Source organism: Dipodomys spectabilis, unplaced genomic scaffold (assembly GCF_019054845.1).
Source record: "Dipodomys spectabilis isolate Male_0828 unplaced genomic scaffold, ASM1905484v1 ptg000494l, whole genome shotgun sequence".
Taxonomy (NCBI): domain Eukaryota; kingdom Metazoa; phylum Chordata; class Mammalia; order Rodentia; family Heteromyidae; genus Dipodomys; species Dipodomys spectabilis.
Genome location: NW_024871171.1, coordinates 704580 through 728646, shown reverse-complemented (window position 1 = coordinate 728646; position 24067 = coordinate 704580). Strand labels below are relative to the sequence as shown.

The window sequence follows — 24067 nt, the reverse complement described above, 5'->3', positions numbered from 1 at the left end:
TGAACACCCTTGAATGGAGAAGAGAATCCCCCAGCCATTAGGGTAGAGGGAGAAAGGAAGAGGGAGAAAAGGAGGAAAGTCAGACAAAGAAAAAGGGAGGGAGAAAAGAAGGGAAAGAATGAAAGAGGGAGGGTCGTGGGAAGAAAGGGGGCCCTGAAGGGCACTAGGGGGCAGGTTCCCTGTACCAAGAGTTTCAGGCAGTGGTGAGGCCCTGTGCCAGGGTGGGTTTCAGGCAGCGCTGCTGCTCCGACACCTCCAACGTCCAGGGTAGAAGCTACCTTTGCACTGACCTTGTAGGCATCTGTTCCAAGATACCAACCCACTATTCCTTGTGTGAACTGTTGCAAAACTACTCAAAAGAATCTATTTCTCCAGTTCACTGAGAAATGGTGGCAGAAGGTTTCGGCATCAAGATGAGACAGGACGCGGAGGCCCCTGGGAACAGAGAGCCACAGCTCCACAGGGATCGACCACGTGGCTGCCATTCAGTGCTGAAGGACCGCTCCCTGGCTGCCAACACTGACCAAGCCCCAAACGTGCACCCTGTTCTGCGGCCTGTACTCAAGATGAATGTGGGAATGAGTAACTTAGCTAGACACCCGACGTCACCGCAGCACAGCCCTGTCCTGTGGGGCGACAGGCCGTGCCACCACCCGGAGGGCAACATGGCCGTGTCACTGCAAGCAGGGGGGCTGTGCCCCTGGTCCCCAAGCCAGTCCTCCAGTTTGGGGACCAAGCTGGGGTGAAGAGGCCTGGGGCAAGGCAGGGAAGGCATGGGAAGGGAGGGCAGCCCTGGCCTGGCCCCATGGTGGAAGGTCTGGGGAGTGTAGCTTCCAAGCTGGGGCCTGCAATGCACTGGCTCAGTTGGTTTGGTTTTGCTCTCTGCATCCCATGTCATATCTCACCCCCAAACTAGAGACCCCCAACACCTGTCCCTCTCAAGAGTACCATGCAGTAGATGGGCCATGCAGATGCCCTTGAGTAGCAAATCATAGGAAATGAGCTGCAAACTGCCTTTCCCTTCTAGTTTAAAAATAAAATGCCAGTAAAGGAGGAGGTAACAACGTTCCATAGGAAATGTACTCGTTACTTACTCATGTAACTGTAACCACTCTGTACAGTGCTTCTACAATGAAAAACAAACACAAAGACAAAAACCCCGGCAGCTTCCACGGGGAAAATGGCCTTGGCGACCAGTGGAAGCTGAGGCTGGCAGACCCCCTCCTCCCTCTGGCAGGAAGCTGAGCAGAGCCACGCAAGGGCAAGCATCTCAGAATGTCTGTGGCTGAGGTGCTGGACAGAGGCCTGTGCACAAACGTGCTGAGCCCACAGAGATCCTACCAGAAGGCTTTGAAGCCTGGGGGAGGCATGAGGCTGACACACCAGAGAAACTTGATTCTGGAAGGTGAGGCAGAAATGAGCTAGAATCTGGCCTTTGTCCTTAGAAAGACACATGGCAACTAGAAATACATAAACTCAGAGTGCTCCTGTCACAAAAATTCCTTTCCTCATTAAAAAAATTCATTAAACTGTTATCTCAACTCCAAAACCAGAAGGAAGTGACTGTACGTGAAGACCTGTGGGTTTACCGTCTCCTCTTCACCTGTCAGTGGTACCTTGCTAAATTTTAACGAAAGCCTGGGAAGTAAGGGTCCAGTCTCATAGACTTCTAAAGCGTGCCACCGACAATACTGTAAGAGCTCCCCTGAGCAAGTAAAAAAAACAGAGGTACTATATAGAAGAAATCTAGACCGGGTTTTTCTTAAATGATGTACTACAAGAAATCTGGCAAAAGCAAATTAGCTTGTATTGATTTTGGAAATCATGTTCTGTATTACAGCGTTACACATACAAACAGTTTTCTTTGCTCAATATTTCTTGCTCCATTTGCTCTGAGCTAGCAGGAGTCCATGTTCTGTGTATAACTATTTGCTTTGCTAAATTATCTCATTGATACGTAAAATCAAAAAACAAAATTAAAAAGGAGCTCAGCACCGGTGGCTCATGCCTGTCATCCTAGCTACTCAGGAGGCTGAGATCTGAGGCTGCGGTTCAAAGCCAGCCTGGGCAGGAAAGTCCTCGAGACTCTTATCTCCAATGAACCACCAGAAAACTGGAAGTGGCGCTGTGGCTCAAGTGGTAGAGCACTAGCCTTGAGCTGAAGCGCTGAGGGACAGCGCCCAGGCCCAGGGTTCAAGCCCCACCAAAAAAAAAAAAAAAAAAAAAGACTGAATGAATTTGAAGGTGTATGAAGTTAGATCATGTGACCCCATTATTAAGTATTTAAAGCCAGAACCCCATTGGATAGATGCTTGTAAACAGGTATGGCTTTGTAAGAAACCCAAATGCTAATTGGTACATTTTTATAATAAAAGAACAGACAACAGCAACCAAAATAACACAGAAGCTCATCTTCTGAGGTTACACTATGCAAATGAAAACCACGACAGATTATTACTTTTGTAATAGGAGCACAACCTGGTACTGTGTAGGCAACAAATGAATGATACATTTTCTTTGAAGTTACAATATAGCTTTTGATTTTAGCTTTGTAAAACAATTACAAACTGCTTCAAAGAAATCATGGCTCATACCTACAATGCTCACAATATAGGTCTGTGACATAGATTAGATATAAATTGGGAATGTCTCATGGGCTACAGCGTCCTTTTTTTTTCTTTCTCTCTTTGTTCTTTTTCTCTTAAAAAATATGTTACCAAGCAAGGAAAGAAAGCAATATTCAAAAAGAAGGGGTAAGGGAGACACAACCCTGCCTCTGAGCTGGACCACCGAAAAGTCACAAAAACGCCCGTGGGGGCATGATGGTGCCAACATCAGGAGAGGAGATGGGGGACGGCCCACCCTGGACGAAGCCCAGGCCAGGGTGCACCCCCACTAGGGGTTTCCGTCCTTCCAACAACTTCGTCTCAGTTGAAGAGATGCTGGGAAGCTTCCCACCCTCCTGAAGCCACCTGCCCAAGGTGAGGCCAGGCTCCCAGCTCACCCAGGCGGGAGCCCAGGTCACGGGACAGGAGCGCTCAGAAGCTCTGCCATTCCTCATTCTGGCAAGGTTTCTTTAAGACATCTCAATTCTCAGGGACCAAACACAGGGGGAAAAGTACACAGCATGTACATTTCTGAAGAAACCCAAGTACAGGCCATCCTAACTAAAGATATCATGAATGTGATACGCTTCCAAGATATTGCTGGGCAGAGCAGGTGGGGCTCTGTGTGAAGCCAGCCCACCAATCGGGCAGCCTGAAGAACCCCACATCACAGAAAATCAGATCAGAGGTGTGTGGTGCAGTTACAGCTGCTATCGTCCAGATGATCTGCAGAGACAGCCAGACAGAAGGCGGTGGCCAGGGAGAAAGGAGGATTGCTTTCCTGCCGCAACTGGGGAGTTGTGAACACCCCCACGGACTTGCTGAGCTCACCTGCAGGGTGAACTCTGCCCATGGCCACCACTGAAATCTGTCTTGCTTTCTATGTTTTAACTTCCAAAGAATTTTGATGAGCATACACATATGCTGAAAATAAAACTGAAGAGTTGCCCAATACAACTACCTTAAGAATGGCATGATTTTTCTTTACAAGGTGGAGAAGAGTAAGCCCCAGAGGGCACTGACTCAAATAGAAAGGACGGCAAATGCAGTCACTGCATTCAATGTATACTACATAAAATATGAGCTATGTAACTCGTGGGAAAAGGCGGGAAGGGGAAAAATGAGATAAAATTTAAAAAGAGAGAAAATACTAAAAAGATAACAGTAAGTGATTCACCTCAATGCCCCGAGCACGGTGTGCCCCCCAGAGCACGGTGTGCCCCCCAGAGCACGGTGTACCCCCTGCCCCTCAGCCCCCCAGAGCACAGTGTACCCCCTGCCCCTCAGCCCCGAGCACGGTGTGCCCCCCAGAGCACGGTGTGCCCCCTGCCCCTCAGCCCCCCAGAGCACAGTGTACCCCCTGCCCCTCAGCCCCCCAGAGCACGGTGTACCCCCTGCCCCTCAGCCCCGAGCACGGTGTGCCCCCCAGAGCACGGTGTGCCCCCTGCCCCTCAGCCCCCCAGAGCACAGTGTACCCCCTGCCCCTCAGCCCCCCAGAGCACGGTGTGCCCCCTGCCCCTCAGCCCCCCAGAGCACAGTGTACCCCCTGCCCCTCAGCCCCCCAGAGCACGGTGTGCCCCCTGCCCCTCAGCCCCGAGCACGGTGTGCCCCCCAGAGCACGGTGTGCCCCCTGCCCCTCAGCCCCCCAGAGCACAGTGTACCCCCTGCCCCTCAGCCCCCCAGAGCACGGTGTGCCCCCTGCCCCTCAGCCCCCCAGAGCACAGTGTACCCCCTGCCCCTCAGCCCCCCAGAGCACAGTGTACCCCCTGCCCCTCAGCCCCCCAGAGCACGGTGTACCCCCTGCCCCTCAGCCCCCCAGAGCATGGTGTGCCCCTGCCTCTCACCATGCTTCTTTCAATGTCATAACCACTCTAAGCAGTAATCACTCCTTTGTGATTTTAAGAATTTCCTAGATTGATTCTTGGATTTAGAGAATTAGGTAAGGTTGGAGGGTTTTGAACAAAATAGGGGCTTGTGGTGGGACAAAGAGCAGCCATTGACACACACAAGTTAATTATTATCATTGTTATTATTTTGGTAAAAATGTTTACATTTCCTAGAAAAAGCCTGGTGAATTCAGAGAAAGCGTTCTAAGCTTGGAGCGGACCTGGGGGAAAGTAGCCACACTTTGAATACAGTAGCAGGCGCGTCTATTACAGAGAGTAACAAGAAACTGAAAGCCTGAGTTACTGTGCTTCCTAAATCTCTACATGCACACCTCACAGTGGGAAAGGAGCAGTACACAACCCCACAAAGCAAGAGAGCAGTGCTTCCAGAAGCACAACAGGAGTGACAGACACACAGCCAGCAGCGTGGCGCTGGCCGGGGCAAAAGCCTAGGACTGGTCCACCACAAAGCAGGTAGGCTGTCAAGTTAGGGCCAATAAGAACAGCAATAAAAAATAATGACTTGGGCCTCAATAAATGCAGCTCAAATTAAAAGAGCTGATGTAAACCTATCTTTATTGAAATCCAATCAAACTAATTTGTGTAGAGCCAGTCAGCCACTAGCAGAAGACCAAGTAGCCCCCCCAGGATGCCTGGCCTCCTCAGGGCTGAAGCCGACCCGTGGGGTAGAGCAGCCCTCACCCGGCCCGCTGCTGTCACTGCGTCTCCTGGGACGGCGTGCTGTTTGAGCAAGTGTTTCAGACGCCCTGGACCGGCTCCCTTCAAGGGCGGGTGCATGGCTACAGTGCAGGAGGACACCGAGTACCTGGAGCGTGGAAGGGGGCTCTGCGGGCAGAAGCTACACGCGGAGTCCTGGACACAGTGGGTGCATTGTAAAGAACTTGGCCCTGTGGCTTCGCTGGCAGCGGTGATTCTCGCAGGAATGTCCCTGTCTAGACCTCGGCCAGGACCAGACACACCCAATCAATCTTCCCAGGGTTGGAGTTGGCCAAACCAGAAAGACCAGACTCAGGATTCATGGTAGGAATGTTGGACCAAGTAGTGTCAGCCTGCCTACAACTACTGAATAGTCACACCTACACACAGAAACCATCAGCCACGCCGACACACAGCATCAGTCACACATAGAAACCCCAATAAAAACTGGGAACACTGAACATAGTCAGCATCCCTGAGGCTGAGCACACTCCACAGGCTCCTCCCTGGACATCCCAGCCTCTGGTGGACTTTATTTATTTTTTGGTAGGGGGTCCGGTCGTGGGGCCTGAACTCTGGGCCTGGGCACTGTCCCTCAGCTCTTCATCTCAAGGCTAGCACTCTACCACTTGAGCCACAGCACCACTTCCAGCTTTTTTTTTAAATCTGCTTATGTGCTGCTGAGGAATTGAACCCAGGGCCTCATCCATGCAAGGCAAGCGCTCTACCACTGAGCCACCTTCCCAGCCCCCTCTGGTGGACTTTAGTGTGGGTTCTTTCCTAGAAGGAACCAGGCCCTGAGTCCTGAGTCCCTCCTGATAGGGGTGTGGCCTGTGGCCACAGCTGGGGTCCACGGGAAGGCCTTCTCAGAACTATACTCCACGGCAGCATTGTGAATGGCAGACAGGGGTTAATAAAGATACACTGAAGTTAATTTCAGTCATTGCCATGTATTTCCTTATGCAGCTGCTGGAAAGCTTTTAGTTACGCCTGTGACTCATTGTGGCTTGCGTTGTGTTTCCGTTGGCTAGTACAAGTGTTGTACGTGAAGCAGTGTGCACACTTTGTCTTCACTGAATCACCTCTTTCAAAGAAGATAAAAAAAGCACACAGGTTTCGGACTGAATATTTGTGCTCAAAAATCACATTGACCTACATAAATTCCATGTAAATATATAGTCTCACTTTTGACCTCACAAAGGCAATAAGAAGCAACTTCCACCAATCTCCTTAATAGGGGATGGTTGAAAGTTGATTCAGGTCTGATTATAACTGGGAAAAATGGACTCATCTGCACCTGTACCAAATAGGTGCTCACTAAAGTAGAAGAAAAAACTAGAATCAAAAACCGATGGTTCTATAATGAAGAGCAAAACTTAATTGCTCAAAACCTGCATCACCAGAGCATGCTGACCCCCTGGCTCTCCTTACTTCTGCAGACAGCACGGGCTCAAGGGGCTCTCCAGCGCCCTGAGAACCCCTTACCCACCCCGCTCCCTCCACCTGCCAGCACAGCATGAATAGGTAAGACAACAAGTGAACTCGTTTGCCCACGCGCTCACTGGCTGACGCTCTGGACACCCTTCGAATAAACAGTACTGCCCAAGAAATCACTTGAGCCACCCATGAGCGTGTGGCTCTCAGGTTTCTGAGTTTGCTGCAGACTTTGTAAGAAAACCTGCAACTCTTCTCACTCTGACAACTCAAAGAAAAAACACAAAATGTTAAAGGGTGGACTGTGGGTTATTCTTGGCATTCGATGATAGCACCCAAAAAGCCAAGGCAGTGAAGTTGTGAAAGTATATTACCCCCCCCTCCAAAATAAATCAGCCCATGGGAAATGCAGGCTGCTGTGCCCACACCAGGCCCGTGGCATCTAACAAGAGTGACCCTCGGCCCCCAGGTCTACCTTTCCACCATGAGGGACGGACGAACAAGGGAACACTGGGTGAGCACATACCCACTGGGCCTGCGCCTTCTCCTTCATGGACTGGGTGAAAGCCACGGCAAACCTGGCAAGTGAACAAAGACGACAGGGACAATTAGGCCAGAATTCAATCCGCAGAAGTACAAAACACCACGTGGGAACAAATTATGCGGGGCAGAAGGGTTGAGGCTCTACACTGGAGGTGCAATCAGCAAAAATGATTCTGGGTCAGTGCCCGCAAGGCTTAAATCGCTACCAACCTGAAAAAGAAATTGTGTTTGTTTTTATGATGGACCGAACTTCCTAGTTTTCTTGTTCCTTCCACTTAAGGCCAGAGAATCAGGGATAAAATCACCACCAGGACTCCAGGAAGTGGGGACATGGCTAATCTGTGGGAGCGCCCCAGGCCGGCTGTGGCCCCCGAGGCTGCCAGCACCAGGGCACGCTGCTGTGTGGGATCCACCAGATGCCTGAGGACCACAGGAGCACTCGCCCACATCTCAGTGCAGTCCCTCCAGCACACGGCTTGGCTAAAACAATGGGATGGCAATCTGTACAGAAACACGGCAATCGGGAATTGTACAAAGACACCCTCTTTACCAAACTGCCACTGGCTAGTGGAAAAGCCATCCCCCAGGGAATTGCAGCCCAGGAAGCTTGCAAGGGCAGGGCACACGGATAAACCAAAACCCGAAGAACAAGGAAACGGGGACAACAAAAGAATGAAGAATTCAGAGGACAAAAGAATAAGGCAAGAAGCCCTCGGAGCAGCAGCTGGAGAGCAAGGACAGAGGAGCAGGCTTCCCCTCTGGTCACACCTCTCGCGGTCACTGCTGTCCACATGGGGGCCAGCGGACATCCAGAGCTGCTACCGCAGGGCCAAAGATGAAGAAAGCAAGGAAAGAAGAAGACAGGTGGGAGGCTGCATTCCCAGAGGGCGCCAAGGCGAGGGCTCGGGGTGGGCGGAGGCACCGGCACGGGCAGCATCTTCCTGCCCGGCACATGGATCTACCCACGCTGGTGGGCACCACACTCCTCCCTGGGCCCCTCGCTCTACCTCTCCCGAAGAGAGAACACACTGAGGGTCTAGCCCAAAGCTCCTGGGAGTTCAAAGCAAACAAAAACAATACATTTCCTACAAACAACATAAGAATATGAATTCTGGGGCTGGGAAGGTGGCTCCGTGGTAGAGCGCTTGCCTTGCAATGCATGAGGCCCTGGGCTCGATTCCTCAGCACCACATAAGCAAAAAGAAAAAAGCCGGAAGTGGCGCTGTGGCTCAAGTGGTAGAGCACTAGCCTTGAGCTGAAGAGCTGAGGGACAGCGCCCAGGCCCAGAGTTCAGGCCCCACAACTGGATCAAAAAAAAAAGAATATGAATTCTGCACTTTAGGCTGAACACTGCCACCTAAAAAGATTTATTCACTTGTCATGATGCTTGCAACATAATACAATTCAAATACAATACAATCCAAAATAGCAAATCACACAGTTCAACCAACGTGTTTACATGTTTTCCCTACAACTACTTTTAGGTACTTCATTTCATACTAACTTTTTTGTTCATTGGTTTAACCATGTTTAATTTTTTCCATGCCAGGGGTGGTGATACACACCTATAATCACAGCACTCAGAAATCTGAGGCAGGAAGATAGCAAATTCAAGGCTGGCCTTAGCTCCATACTGAGTCTCTGCCTCCAAAAATAAAAATAAAGTTTTTCCAAAATATACTTGCATGGTCCTTCACAAAATAATTCCCACAAGTTTCAGATACTCTTTCATTTTTAGAATTCCCAAGTTTTTACTATTTTATCTTACAAGCTGAAAAGCCAATGTTCAATGAAGATTACTATGATACTGTAAAGAAAAAGGCTTAACTACTGAAAAAGTTTAGATTATAAACTATCAAAAATACACTCATTTTTAAATGCATTTGATTACAAAAGGAACACTGAGCCAGGAGCTGGTGGCTCACGCCTGTCATCCCAGCTACTCAGGAGGCTGAGATCCGAGGATCGCGGTTTAGCCAACCTGGGGAGGAAAGTCTGCGAGTCTCTAATCTCCAATTAACCACCAGAAAACCAGAGTGGTACTATGGCTCAAAGTAATAGAGCGCTAGTCTTGCGTGAAACTGCTCAGGGACAGCACCCAGGGCCCTGAGTTCAAGCCCTACAACCAACCAAAAATCAAAAAAAAAAAAAAAAAAAAAAAGCTGATTGCAAAGCTAGACAAATTAAATACTTTATCTAATAGAAAGTGTGTTCTATTGTGTTGGACAAGAAATCTATGATTCATGCAACTTTCTTGCCTACTAACCTCGATCGATACCTCCAAATAAAAATCAATACTTGTTTTAATACCAATGCAATGAATAATACAAATGGAAACAGTAGAAAGCAGACTCGTTCAATGCTGTTTCTAGTAAACAGAATTACTTTCCGTCCATGAGACCGTGTATTACAAACCACGTGAATGCAAAGGCAATGAATTTTCAGAATGTAAGAACAACGCTAAGGAAAGTTGAAATGTCGGATTACCTTCCAAGGTAATGCCAAGGTGCCTTTGTCCATTGTAGTGTGCACACGTGCACACACACACCCACACAGAGCACATGTGCCTCCACTTCTGAAATGTCGTATTTCCACGGTATTTGTGTTCAGGAAATACTGAAAGAATGAAGGTCATGAAACCTGACGTGACCCTGTCATCCTAGCATTGACAGGTGAGAGTCCAACACCCGTATTACATGAGAAAGCACCACAGATGACCCAAGCCAGCCTGGAGCCCCCTCCCTGGAGTTACCCCGAGATGGAGGGGCTCCCTCCCCTGCCAGTGCCTGCCGGGGAAGGTGGCTGGTGATTTATTGCACTAGAAATGTAGCACCTGGTTTTATTCTCTTTTTACAGCGACTCAAAGAAAGGATGTTCACACCTCCTACCTCTTAGCAATAAACCATAGCGCAGTGTTCTAAGACGTCTTACTAGGGCTAAACGGCTGTAAATGTGACCGTAGAGAAGTTCATCTGAATTTGAATTCTGAGTCATTAGGCAAATATGAAATATATACGTCAGGAATGAGAAGACGCTACAGTAAAATAAATAGCTACAGCTTAATGTCCTTCCTTCTTTCTTCTTTTTTTCTTTCTAAATAAATGAAACCCCTTCTATCACTCTCCTCTCTCTCAGCCCCACCCCATCCCCTCAAGCTACCCAGTTCAATTTTCACACATGTACATTGTATACTACAACAAAGAAAGCATACAATATTAAAACCATTACTGTGAATAATAAGGTGTGATAAATGTGTTAATAATCCAGGCCATTAAGCTGGATGCTGGTGGCTCATGCCTGTAATCCAGATCTGAGGGGCTCCGATTGAGGACTGAGGATCTGAGGGTTGCCTTCTACAATATTACTTTGTTTTTGTCTGTTGCATACCAGGTTCTTTTTCTACAAGGGCATCTGAGTAGCTAATGTATAATGACATCTATGTTTCTGGAAATGCTAGTTTTTGTTGTTGTTGCTACAATTTTATAAACTTTAATGAAAAGAATACTTCGACTGAGCCTCCTGGGAAGAATGTTAAATTGTTCTGACCTAGGCCACTCATCATTTTGTTTTTTGGTTTCAGAAGTGAGTAGTGTCAGATTCCAACTTTCCTTCTGTAATAAATGTTTTCTCCAAGAAAAAAAAAAAAGAAAGGATGTTCAGTCAACACACCTGGGCACCTAGAAAAAGTTCAAGTTGCTCAGCCAGTGCCTGCCGAGATGGTCCGAGGGCTCCAACGCCCCGCACACCTGCAGAAAACTCAGCACTAGTCAGGTCCTTCATTTTGACACACATCACCTCTACTGCATTCCATTCTAATTTCCTCTTTCCCCACACAAGTGGAGAGGATTTGGATTACTATCGCCATTTTCTCCATTTTTATTGTTGAATTTGTTACACAAAGAAAATGGAGGCCTTTTTATTTTTCCTACCAAAACTTCGAATGTTCTCCAGAATGTTGAATGAGTATGTTTGTTTGTCTTTTTTTTTAGTACACCTTGTTGAAGACAGGATAGCAACTAGTTTAGTTCCAAGACCTTAGCAGCTTTTAGGAAATTCTAGACCCAGGTTACAGTGACGGCTACTGCAGGTAGCTGAGCAGAGGAAGGTGGACACAGAGATAGGAAAGGCTGACTCAGCGGGCCGGCTCCTCACAGTCACTGTCTTGATGGGGCTTGGGGAGGGGGCCTTCCTCATTATGCTGACTCGGGCTCACCAGAGCCTCCGTCTGAGGAAAGACCACCTGAGACCGTGTGAAGGCCAATGACCTGGCACTCAGCCGCAGTGTCTGCTCTAGGCTGACACAGCCTGTAGGGAGCACAGATCTGTAAGGGATTCTGGGCTGGGGTTAGAAGCACCCCACCCAGTGCTCAGCAAGGCCTAGAGGCCCATGAGGCCGTGCAGTGTCTGGAGAGTGCTGCCTGCGGCTGGCATCTGGAGGCAGGATTTACGTGGCAGCCCTACAATCTCAGGGGTTGCTGCTCTAAATGAGGAGTGGCATCTGAGAGAGGCTAGCCACCGCAGGCAGGGCAGTACTCGTGACAGGGCAGCTGTGGTCCCTGGATAGCTGGGAGCCTTAAGTAATCAGAGGAGTGAGCGAGCGGCTCTATACTTGCTGAGCACCCCTCTTGCAGATACAGAGCTGGGAGAGCTCTGCAGACCAGGGCCACGCCAACAACAGCAACCTAGTGAACCCGAGCCCCAGGTCCTAACCTGTGTGCTCACAAAGCTGGAGTTTGCCCGTGTCGTTCTTGCTTACAAGACCACAAACTTTGTCTTTAACCCTGGGAGATACCCCACCCCCACCAAGAGTGAGCAAAATAAAACTGGGTCAAATGAAATCCATTTTATGAGGTAAAATATGAACCTCCCAAACAACTCTTTCAAAGTCTGTTGCTTGCACCTCTTCCAAATGGCTCTGGCTTTTGATTTAAGACTTGGGTCTTACCTGGCTTCCTCAAGAACTTTCCCCATTACTTCATTTTTTAATTCATGGTTGGCATCTTCATTTAAATCAGTCCCTCCGAAGATGATCCCAAAGGGAATGTGATGACCTACAAAGTGATGACATTCGAGAGCAGAGGTCAACTCTGGAATCTCCTCACCAGCCTAGCTCAAGCAAAGGCTTAAAAGCTGGAGCTCCCAACACACCACAGCTGTGTGCCGTGGAGCTTAGTGCTCAGTGTTTCTGGAGATGGAGTCTCGCAGCGTAATGTGGGATGGCCTCTTCCTTTGCCTTCTGAATGCTGGGATTACAGAAGTACACCATCACACCTACTTGTGTTCTGTTGTTAACCTGACATTACCCTAACTCTCCTGAGTAGTAGAGCAGGTAGTATTGTTTGAAAAACCAAAACAAAATGAAAACAGCTAATGCTGAGATTAATCAAGGAGACACCTACCACCATTGTCAGGACTATTTTTCCAATTAAATTTGCTTTAACTTTTTTTTTTTTTGGTCAGTCGTGGAGCCTGAACTCTGGGTCTAGGTGCTGTCCCTCAGCTCTTCAGCTCGAGGCTAGCACTCTACCACTTGAGCCACAGTGCCACTTCCAGCCTTTTCTGTGTATGTGGTGCTGAGGAATGGAACCCAGGGCCTCATGCATACAAGGCAAGCGCTTTACCACTGAGCCATTTCCCAGCCCCTGCTGCTTTTAACAAGGGGAAAATCATCATCTGTCAAAGCCACACTTATTTCATTAATTTGCACTCATGGAGGTTTGTGTCAGAAAAAGGGCCTCCAAATTTAGTGCTGCTGTTTATTATCATGTCATCTGTCAGCCAAGAGGGGACAGATACGAGAGGAGATCCTGCCAGAGTCTTCCAGGTATGTACAGCACACAGAGTGAGAAATCATAGATAGATTAGGAGAGCCTGGAAAGGGGGAGAGAAGAGGGGAGGAGGAGAGAAGGGTGGGGAAGGGAGAGGAAGAGAAGGGAGGGGAGAGGAGCAGAGAGGGGACGGAGAAGAGAGGAGAGGTCTTATTTCTACCTAATAGAGACATAGCTAGACCATGAGGTTGAACTTGTTCTTACTCAGTCAGCTGACCCATCTGCTTCCTTATTACATTCAGACCTAAAGCACATTCTGAACTGAAGAGGGGAAGGCTTCATAAAAACACACCTGGCCAGCCTCACATTATCAAGGGACAATGTGGCACATTTAGTCATGGTGTAGCGTAGCTTAGTACAGCAGTGTTGAGTATCTTAGTAACAATGCAGCGTGCCTGGGTAAACCTGTAGCATACCTCAGTAACAATGTGGTGGATCTTTGTAATAGTGCAGCACTTTGGTCAGTAATGTGTAGCAAATTTTAGGTGTAGTGCTGTCTTCACTAGTTACAGAGTAACACATCTTAATTAGTTAACAGTGAAGTGCATCTTAGTATCTTCAGTACTAGGTAGCATCATGGTAATGTGTGGAGATGGTGCATTGGAGTAGCTCATCTCAGGGCACAGATGGGCTTGGGCTTGGAGTACACTGTAATGTGAGATTTTTCCTGTCCTCCTGACCACACTTTCCATAGGTCAGGCCACATTGCTTGACTTTTTTAAAAAGCCAAGTCTCAGGCTTGTTGAATATCCATAGAGAAACCCCCAGAAATAAACAAGTGAAAGTTAAACCGAAGGTAGCAAGAGTAGAAATGCTGCAGCTCAGGTGCTTGTTAGGCAGAGCAACAGCACTGACTGTCTGCGTGACAGGTTTAGAGGAGGGTTTCCTTTCTTCCCAACTCTTGGAGGACCTCAACTGAATATGGGGTGTCTGTGTTTATTTGAAGCAGAGGTCAAGAATGGTAAAACTGGGGGAAAACTACAGCAATCCCAGCACAATGAGGGGAACAGGTCCTGCTCATCAGCTAGTGCAGCCTGAACCACAGGGACCTGTGCAGACGGCAGTCTGTCGGTGACACTCAAGACAAAACCTGCACAGTCCTCCATTCCTGCACTTAACCTAGGAACGTGTGCGCAAGATCTCGCTCGATGCAGGGGATAAAGGGACTGCAGCGCTGCTTGGGACGGGCCAGCCAGGGCCTTCAGGCAGTCCTGGGGCTTCTTGCAGTGGAGTGTAGGTTGAGCCTGCCTCATCCAAAAAGGTGAAACCAAGAAACGGTCCAAAGTCTCAAACACGTGGAGCTGGCATGAAGCCCCAAGTGGAAAATTCCACCTCCAATCTCACGTGGCTGTCAGAAGGCAGGAGCACTAAGAATAACGTATAAAGCTGCATTCAGGCCACCTGCACAGCACGTGGTGTGACTATGACACAGGGAAAGTCTGTATTTAGACACAGAAAGTGAACCGGAAAACAGCACATCTCCAACGTTACTATCGCCATAATTTCCTCATTAATTAATATGTAGAAGAGAAACGATTCTTACGTTTGAAAACTAGTCCTATGTTTAACTTTTGGAAGGTCTATACTGAAAGTCTTTTTAAGACGTTGAAAAATTCAGGAAAATACCCTCCATCTACTTCAAAAGCTTTGCTATCTATCCATGGTGACAGGGACTGCCTTCCATCCATGTGCTGGGTCATCGGGGCACCAAGTCTGGGTCCTCAGTCCATCGCAGCTGTGGCGGGCTTTCTGCATTTGGAAGAGCAAGGGCTCACCTTGCAGAAGCCTTCCTCCCCTGTAGAGATGGAGAGCCAGCGCTGCGTCCAAGTTCTCGGCCGTGATGAGGTCGGCGATGTCGGAAGGGCTCTCAAAGTCAAAGGCATCTCTCAGAATGCACACGTGTCCCGCAGCCTCTAGGTGGTCCCTGTATCACTCGCAGAGGAAGGGAGGAAGGGGGCGGAGAAACGCTGGTGAGACGAGGGCTTAATCAATTCCACCAACACACTGCTCACCAGCCACCCTGTCCATGCAGTCTGCCCTCACCCACGGACGGCTGTCACTGGTGACAATGGCCGCACACACGCAGCCGCCCAGGCCTGCGCAGTGTCTGGGACCAGGGCCCGAGCACCGAACCCAGTTGAGGCTGGTCTGGTATCCTGCCATCTGCAGTGGCACGTGCTCCACCAGAAGCGTCATTCTCCTGTTCCATTCCACCTCCCTGCTTGCTCCTTCCCGTCCCAGCACTGACGGTGGACTAAAGCTTCTCCTCAGGACTCTGATACTTCTTTCAAAGGACTTCAAAAGTGTGAGACTCAGTTCAAACTTGAGTACTGCCTAAGTAATTACATGAGCAAATAAATAAAACACGGGGAACTAGGACTTTGCCCTGGTGAAACTTGAGTACAGCTGTTCCCAGACCCTCTGAACATGAGAACGGAGCCCGTCTGCCCTACCTGCAGAAATAACAAATAGCTGAGCACAGCCCTGACACAGAATCCATGCCCAAGGCTGACACAGCAAGGCCTGCCCCTCCAGCAGCTGCTCCTGCCACCCAGAGCGCCAGCCCCGCCTCCTGCCGCAGCACAGCGCCCTCTAACACGCCTCTCCTCACACATCACAGCTCCTCCTGCTCCAACCACACAGCTCTGAACTTCCTCTGTGACACCTCCACTGGCTCCCAGCCCATCCCATCATTTCTATCAGGGCCAGAGTCCCACAACCACTCGGGGCTCTGGTTTCAAAATCAGCAAATAAATGATCATCAAGTCTGCTTAAGATAACCCTTACAAATCTCTTCAATCATCTAGACAGTTTGATAGTACAAAATTCAAGTCCAACGAAGTCTTTTTAAGAAAAATGTTGGCAATGAAGTAGTTATATCCTTAGCTGGCCATTCGATGGATTAGCTAGCTTGAATTAATGGACAATGGTGCATAAAATCATACAGTATGTGGTTGTGATGGAAGTGGCACCCCCCATACACACACCCCACACCCTGGACTCAGGTGTAGAAACTTCATCTTCACTGCGAGTCATGAAGACCAAGGACAGTTCATCAGTGGTGTTTGCAGCAGGGGCTTCTGGGCGGTTGAGAACATGCAGTCGAGGCAGAGCCCTGGGGATGGACAGCTGGTGACATTCTAAGAGGAAGCAAGGCCAGAAAGCACATGCATGCACTCTGCCCGCCTGGAGCCTGCCAGCGGGAGCCATCCCTCCCTGTGGTCCTGGATCCTAAGACTGCTAGGATCGCATGATGACAACCAGGAATGGACCAGAACAAATGATGTCACACCCAAGGGGTAGCGGCCGCATTGGAACAAAGGCCTTGGGATGACTCCAGTCCCCAAGCTCTATCTCCTTCTGGGGTGGATGGTGACACCCCTTCCCCAAATTTACACTCAAATGCTTCCCTTCTGTAATGTAAATTCTGAAAACGAAGAGAAACGGAGGTGGAGCTCTTAAGTCAGCTAGTGCTGCACTGAAGCCCACCGTACATCCCGACTCCACTACTGCATGGTTGCGGCTGACTCAGCCATGGTCCATCACTGACCCCCATCCCCGCTCCCCGGCCAGACAAGCAGTAAGAGAGAAGCCCCCGGTCCTACAGCTCACTTCCGCCTAAAGATTCCATCACACAAAAAGGAAGGGTCCCACACACTTCTGAACACAGGTAAAAAAAAGGCTGTTCCATCTTCATCAAGTACTAAGAAACAGGAGGCTGGGGAAATGCAGTGACACATGGAAAAGAGTTTGGAGTCCACGTAAGAGAGTCTGTTCCTGAGAGATTGATGAGTTCTGCAGGATCAATACGGAAGAGCCCGGCGAAGAAGGCCGTTAGTATGGATAATGAGATACACAGTAATGACCCGTTCTCATCCATTAAGCCTATTTTAGACAGCATTTCAGCACCTCCCTTTATGATCTCATAAATATTCTAAATAAAAAAATTTTAATCTTAATACTCTGTGGACCAAAATTTTACCCTCGTGTCTAGTTGACTTATAACACCTTTAAATTGCTCTGCCTTTATTCCTTATGTCAAGTCATAATTCAACTCTACTAATAAATTCTCAGAGCACTTATTATGCCCAAGGAATTCTGATGGCTTTTTTTATTCTTCTAAAGAAAACCTTTTTTGAGGAAGGGGGAATAAAAACATCTCCCACAAAAATGAAGGATTATGGACTGAATACTTGAAGGCCTGGAATAAAAAGAAACCTTGGCTGCTTTAGGTTGACTTCTCCTAGGTTTTCTGTCACAGAGACAAAAAGCGGACACATACTTTTCTGAAGAAACACCAAAACACTTTAAAACTTCCGTGGTTTGTTTCTCCCTAACAGAAAATAGCTAAACTGCCATAATCCCAGCTACTCAGCAGGCAGTGATGAGGAGGACTGAAGGTTGAGATCCTAAACCCAGCTCATGCCAGGCCCAAGCCTGTAATCCTAGGCCTAGACTCTGAGTTCAAGCTCCAGGACTGGCACCTGCGGTCTCAGATTCAGGTGAAGTAGGATCCCAGCACAAGGTCAGTCCCAGGCAAAAATACAAGACCACAAAGGGAAAAAACAATGCAAGCACAAAAGGGATGGGAAACGGGGTACAGCACCTGCCTGGCGACTGTGGGCCACTGAATTCAAACCCCAGTACGTATCAGAAAATGAAGAAATTAGCTGAGCAGAAAGGGAAAGTGCTCCTCCTCTCTCTCTGCCTGATCTCCCTGCTCTAGCTTGCTCCCCCTGGGCTATGGTTCTCCGGTTGCTCTGTCCGCTCCCATTGCCCAGAGGGCAGAACACACACTGCAGGAGCCAAAGTCTGCCTTCTGGGAGGCGGTGGCCGGAATTCGGAGGAATCCCTCCACCCAGCACTGCGCCAGCCTCCTGAGAGCTCCCACACCCAGGGAGCTCAGTCCTGGGTTCCCCAGGAGCTCTACGGACCACACTCTGCTCAAAATGCAAAGGTGAGGCCTTGGACTCGGGGGCTCAGGGGACTCTTCGCCTTGGCCTCCTGGGTGTCTGGACTGACAGACCACTACCTTACCTGGCATGGTGTAAAGCTGCAATGACAGATTTGGGTGTTCCAGAATAGAACCATTTTTGCTCTTTTTTTTTTTTTTTTTTGGTCAGTCACATGGGGCTTGAAATCCGGGCCTGGGCTCTTCAGTTCAAGGTGAGCGCTCTACAACTTGAACCACAGTGCCATTTCTAGTTTTCTGATGGTTCTTTGGAGATAAGAGTCTCACAAACTTTCCTGCCCCAGCTGGCTTAGAACCATAATCCTCAGATCTCAGCCTCCTGGGTAGTTAGGATTACAGGCGTGAGCTACCAGTGCTCAGCACCATTTCTGCTCTTTAAATCCAATCTCACCTAATTCGCCCACTCCATTCTACTGGGTAAGGAGACTCTGGTCTTCATTTTGGGAAATGAAAATCAGCTTGTTGCTGAGTGTTGATGGCTCACACCTATAATCCTAGCTACTCAGGAGGCTGACATCTGAGGATGGTGGTAGAAGCCAGACCAGGCAGGAATGTCTTTAAGACTCTTATCTCCAATATACTACTCATAAACAGCTGGAAGTGAGGCTGTGGCTCAAGTGGCAAAGTGCTAGCCTTGAACCAAAGAAGCTCAGGCACAGCCCAGACCCAGAGTTCAAGCCCCAAGACCAAAAAAAAAAAAAAAGCCCAGCTTGCAATGTTTAATGTTTTCTTATTAGTACCAGTACATAGTACATGCCAGTACCTACAAACCAGTACATGGTACACCTGGAATTAGTGGTACCAGTACACAGTACATACCAGCATGGTGCATGCCAGTACACAGCACACCTGGAATTAAGCCTCCTCCTCCGAGTGCCTCTGTCCAACTTCTGAGCACAGAGTGAATGAGACAGACGTCCCTGGGCTCCTGACGGGGGCCCTGGGAGAGCCCTACGGGAGGGACGTGTCTCCCTGGTCCTCTCCGTGACTGGGGGGGCCTGCGGGCTGGCGAGGCCGGCTGCAAGCCCTGACCGCGAGTGAGGCCTCGGAGCGGCGGAGGGGAAGCGGTTGGGAAACGCATGCGGCAAGGCGGTGCGTGGAGAGGCCCCGGCCAGCTTCCCCTGGGCACCTGATCAGGTCGTTCCCCGCCGGCTAAGTAGGCCCGGGCTGGCCGGGACCCAGGCTCGCGGGGGGACGGGTCCCCGGCCCCCGCCTCGTGCGCCCGGCCCCGCCCCGCAGGCGCCGGGAGGCGCGCGGGCGGGCGGGCGCGGCGCCGGGCGGCTCCGGAGGCCGCGCAGCATCAGGACCCGGCTCCCACCCAGCCGAGCCCGGGAGCCCGCGGGCTCGCGCACGTGCGGGGGATCCGCGGCCCCGCCGCCCGCCCGCCCGCGCCGGGTCCGTTCCGCCCCGCGCCCGGCCCCGCGCGCCCCGCGCCTACCGGACACGCTGGGCCGTGACGGCGTTGCCGGTGTGCGGCCGAAGCACCGCCAGGAACAGGAGCCGCATGGCGCCGCCGCCGCCCGGGCCATCGACCGGGCGTCCGCCCGGCCCCGCCGCCCGCTCCGCAGGCCGCGCTCGCGCCCGCGGGGAGGGGGAGTCGCCCCGGGAGCGGCCGGGGAGGGGAGGGCAGGGGAGGGCAGGGAGGGGAGAGGACGGGGGAGGGGAGGAGGGCGGACGGTGGGGAGGGAGGGTGGGGTGGGGCTGGGCGGGGCCTCGGGTCCGCAGAGTTTCGGCACGAGGGGGGTGCACGGGGCGGGGTGGGGGGAGGGGGTGACACGCGTGGCCTCCAGGGAGACCGGCCTGGCCACATGACGGGAGGGCCCCGGCCGGGCCCCAGGTCCTGTCCCCCAGCCAGATGCGGGGACGCGCAGAGGACGCCCCAGGTGGAGCCTGGGATGGCAAGGTCCCCAGCACCTGAGTCCCAGCCTGGCCCGGGGCGCAGCCCCAAAGACCTCCACACCCTCGTCTGGTCATCGGAGACCTCTGTGGGTCAGGACAACCAGTGATGGGACAGATCACCCCAGTGGGATCACTGTCTATAATGATCAGGACAGATCACCCCAGTGGGACCACTGTCTATAATGATGGGGACAGATCACCCCCGTGGGATCACTGTCTATAATGATGTGGACAGATCACCCCAGGGGGATCACTGTCTATAATGATGTGGACAGATCACCCCAGTGGGATCACTGTCTATAATGATGGGGACAGATCACCCCAGGGGGATCACTGTCTATAATGATGGGGACAGATCACCCTAGTGGGATCACTGTCTATAATGATCAGGACAGATCACCCCAGTGGGATCACTGTCTATAATGATGTGGACAGATCACCCCAGTGGGATCACTGTCTATAATGATCAGGACAGATCACCCCAGTGGGACCACTGTCTATAATGATCAGGACAGATCACCCCAGTGGGACCACTGTCTATAATGATCAGGACAGATCACCCCAGTGGGATCACTGTCTATAATGATCAGGACAGATCACCCCAGTGGGACCACTGTCTATAATGATCAGGACAGATCACCCCAGTGGGATCACTGTCTATAATGATCAGGACAGATCACCCCAGTGGGACCACTGTCTATAATGATCAGGACAGATCACCCTAGTGGGATCACTGTCTATAATGATCAGGACAGATCACCCCAGTGGGACCACTGTCTATAATGATCGGGACAGATCACCCCAGTGGGATCACTGTCTATAATGATCGGGACAGATCACCCCAGTGGGAGCACTGTCTATAATGATGGGGACAGATCACCCCAGTGGGACCACTGTCTATAATGATGTGGACAGATCACCCCAGTGGGATCACTGTCTATAATGATGTGGACAGATCACCCCAGTGGGATCACTGTCTATAATGATCAGGACAGATCACCCCAGTGGGGATCACTGTCTATAATGATCAGGACAGATCACCCCAGTGGGATCACTGTCTATAATGATCAGGACAAATCACCCCAGTGGGGATCACTGTCTATAATGATCAGGACAGATCACCCCAGTGGGGACCACTATAATGATCAGGCTGACCCTTAGAGCCAGAGAAATCATAAGAATGATTGCTCCCCTCAACTGTGAAAGCTTCTTGGGGAGAGCCCACCTCTAACTGGGCCATCTTCCCACAGCACCATGCCATGTAATTTTGCTCTGACATCTTTCTTTCCTAATAAACTCTTACTACTCTGGTGTCTTGCCTGTTGTTTTTTTTTTCTGTCTGTCATGGGGTTTGAACTCTGGGCTTGGGCGCTGTCCCTCAGCTCTTCAGCTCAAGGTGAGCATACCACTTGAGCCACAACTCCACTTCCAGTTATGTGAGTGGTTCATTGGAAATAAAGAGTCTCATAGACTTTCCTGCCCAGGCTGGCTTTGAACCATGATCCTTAGATCTCAACCTCCTGAGTAGCTAGGATTACAGGCGTGAGCCACCAGTACCCGGCCTGAATTATTCTTTCACAGGATGCAATCTGGAGGTGTTTAGCTGGGCCGGCTTTGTCTGGGAAGAGCTGTGGGGATTGTAGTGAGAGGCAGGAAGCATCTGAAAGTGGAGCCCATGTTCCCAGATGGACTCTGGGAACAAGTCCATCCAACCAACCAGGACAGGGAGTGTCAGGGTTGGTAAGAACTTTACAAAGATACATAAAGGCAGTGATGCCTGACAGGTTTGACTCATAACTCCTGAAACTGACCTCACCCCCAAAATACTCCTAAGAACTTCCAAGGGAAGTCGCCCTAGCACCACCACTAGCCCTCCTCAGCAGGACCTCAGACGTGTGGCCCGCTCCTTACGGCAGGGAGCAGGAAAGAGGTTCACACTGCCTTTGTAGAACAATTAGATTCACTCACTTCTCTCTAAAAGGCAGCTGGACCATGCTCATCTCCCTCACTTTCCAGTTTCCTGATAAGCAGGCTCGTCTCTGTGATTTTAATCCTGTCAGATAATATTTGCCTGCCTGTGATGTTTCTCTTTTCAGTCCCTCGACAGCTCATGAGTTGTTGAAACAGACACAGAACTGCTCTGAGAGGACTTTGGGAAATGTGGGGATGTAGAGGGAATTTGCCGTCAGCGTGATTAAGGAAAGCTCTCAGTATTTTATGAGGCCAGGCAGGTCTAACACGTTATAGTGTGATGGACAGCCCTGCCCAGAGCACTGTCCTTCTAAAATGTCAACAGCTGCCGGCCTTGCTCAGGGGTCTCCAGAGAAACAGAACCAGCAGATTTTGCACCCAAGTGGAGACAGGCTGAGGATCTGGCTCTTGTATCTGAAGGCTGACCAACACAGCGGGCCACACACACCCGGTGTCTGACCCACTCCTGGGCTGAGAGGACATGAGACGGTATTTTGTTTAGCAGCACAAATGGAACGAGACTGTCATGCTCCTGGGGCCCGAAGATTAGGATGTGGGCATATCTCTTTCTGGGCCTTCAGCCTTCCATACACTACCCTACCACAGACACGCCTGCCCTTGGGAGGCTCCCAGCTCCCCATCTGGACTGTTCTCAGCCTTCCTTCTCCCTGTGCTCTCCATGCCCTTCCCACATCCTGGCTCCGGTCTGCTGCTCTGGTGGAGTCCTCGGCCCTTGCCCCTACAGCATCCTGACTCCCCACTCTCCAGAGAGGACATGGGTGCTGCCAAGGCGCTCAGTAAACACTTGCCAGACTCAACCAAGTCATTGTATGTGTGTGGCTATGTTGTTTTTTTTAAAATTGGTTAGCACTATGTGGAAAACTCAGGGCCTACACATATGAGGCAGGTAATCTCTACCACCAGTCACGCCTGGAGCCCCTGTAGACATTAGTTATTTTTGAGGTAGGATCTTGCTTTTTGCCAAGGCTGGCTTGAGCTTTGAACTTCCTACTTATTCTTTCCCGTTGCCAGGGATGACAGGCACGTGCCACTGCACCCAGCCACTAGTTGAAATGGGAGTCTCAAGAGCTTTTATGCCAGCTGGCCTCAAACCATGGTCCCCCAATCTCCACCTTCTGAGGCGCCCAGACTCCAGGCTGGAGACAGCACCATGCATTCCAGGGCTGTGAGATGCTTTGCTGGAATGGGAACTCACACTTGACTTTCCTGGAATACACCTGATCTCTCAGGAGAGAGATGTCTGATGTATCTTTTGGGACCCATTTCTTTATATATTCACTGCTTCGGTTTACTCATTTGTAAAATGAGAAAACCATAAACATCATAGTTAATTAGCTCATTTTGATGAAGTCTTTCATGATTCTCCCAAGCAAGTAATATAAAAGGGCACAGAGGCAAGTATGTCATCATGGGGTACCTAGACATAATTACTGAAGCAAATACATTATCATGAGGTATCTATACAAAATTACTGGCGAGGAGGAAGAAGGGTGACAAAGACAGAAAACAGGGCACCTCTTGTGGGACTGCTTCAGACATTCCCAATAGGAGGCCATGAAATGCACATAAAGCCAGTGGTGGCTCCTAGCACAAGGACGAACGAAGCATTACTGTCCCCCCTGTACATTTCAAGGGGGAACCCCATGGCACACTGGCTTCGGGGGGGGGGGGCTCTGTAAAAATCAGCACTCGGCATCTTTATCCTCATGGTAGTCAGTAGCGGAGCACCCTGTGTCTGTTTTTATGGAAGGTTTTGGTCTTTGTGCTTTCAGTGTTCCTTAAAGTGCTTCTACAGTGAGTGCTGGGTATACCTGTGCTCATACATGTCCATATGCATACATGTTTGCCAGTGGCAGAGAGGGAGGGACAGAAAAACAGGAAGAGGGGAAATGTGTGACACTGTGGTTTGTGTGGTTTTGTTTCCTGTCCCTGACTTTCCTTCACAGCATTTAGCAATGACCAAAGGGAAAGAAAGAAGCAGCCTCAGTCTACCTTCTGTGAAGGAGGGTGGCTTCACTAACAGGCTGAAATCCATCAGAAGCATTCTTCCTCCGAGCCTCCGCAGGAAATCAGGCCCTCTAAGCACTGGGCAGAGCTGATTTTAACTTCTCAGCATGCTGACGTGCTTCCCAAAGATTCTCATCCCTGCCTGTGAATAAACAAAAAAAGAACTGTAAAAGTCCCACAGCC

At 50.2% G+C, this 24067-nt stretch overlaps 1 protein-coding gene across 3 annotated transcripts in view; it reads right to left on the bottom strand.

Moving 5' to 3' along the window:
- Glt1d1 (glycosyltransferase 1 domain containing 1) overlaps positions 1-19515 on the bottom strand; it is a 46636-nt gene extending 27121 nt beyond the window's left edge. Inside the window, exons 1-4 of one of the 3 annotated variants that reach the window (XM_042669333.1) lie at positions 19425-19513; positions 14790-14938; positions 12132-12237; positions 7170-7221 (exon numbers count right to left, since the gene is read on the bottom strand). In XM_042669333.1, the coding sequence (XP_042525267.1) occupies positions 7170-7221; positions 12132-12237; positions 14790-14938; positions 19425-19492 (375 nt within the window). In that variant the 5' untranslated portion in view covers positions 19493-19513. Of the gene's footprint in view, positions 1-7169; positions 7222-12131; positions 12238-14789; positions 14939-16008; positions 16084-19424 lie in introns of those variants that run through there. The other 2 variants (XM_042669334.1, XM_042669336.1) reach the window with 2 other exon arrangements.
- Positions 19516-24067: the final 4552 nt, after the last annotated feature.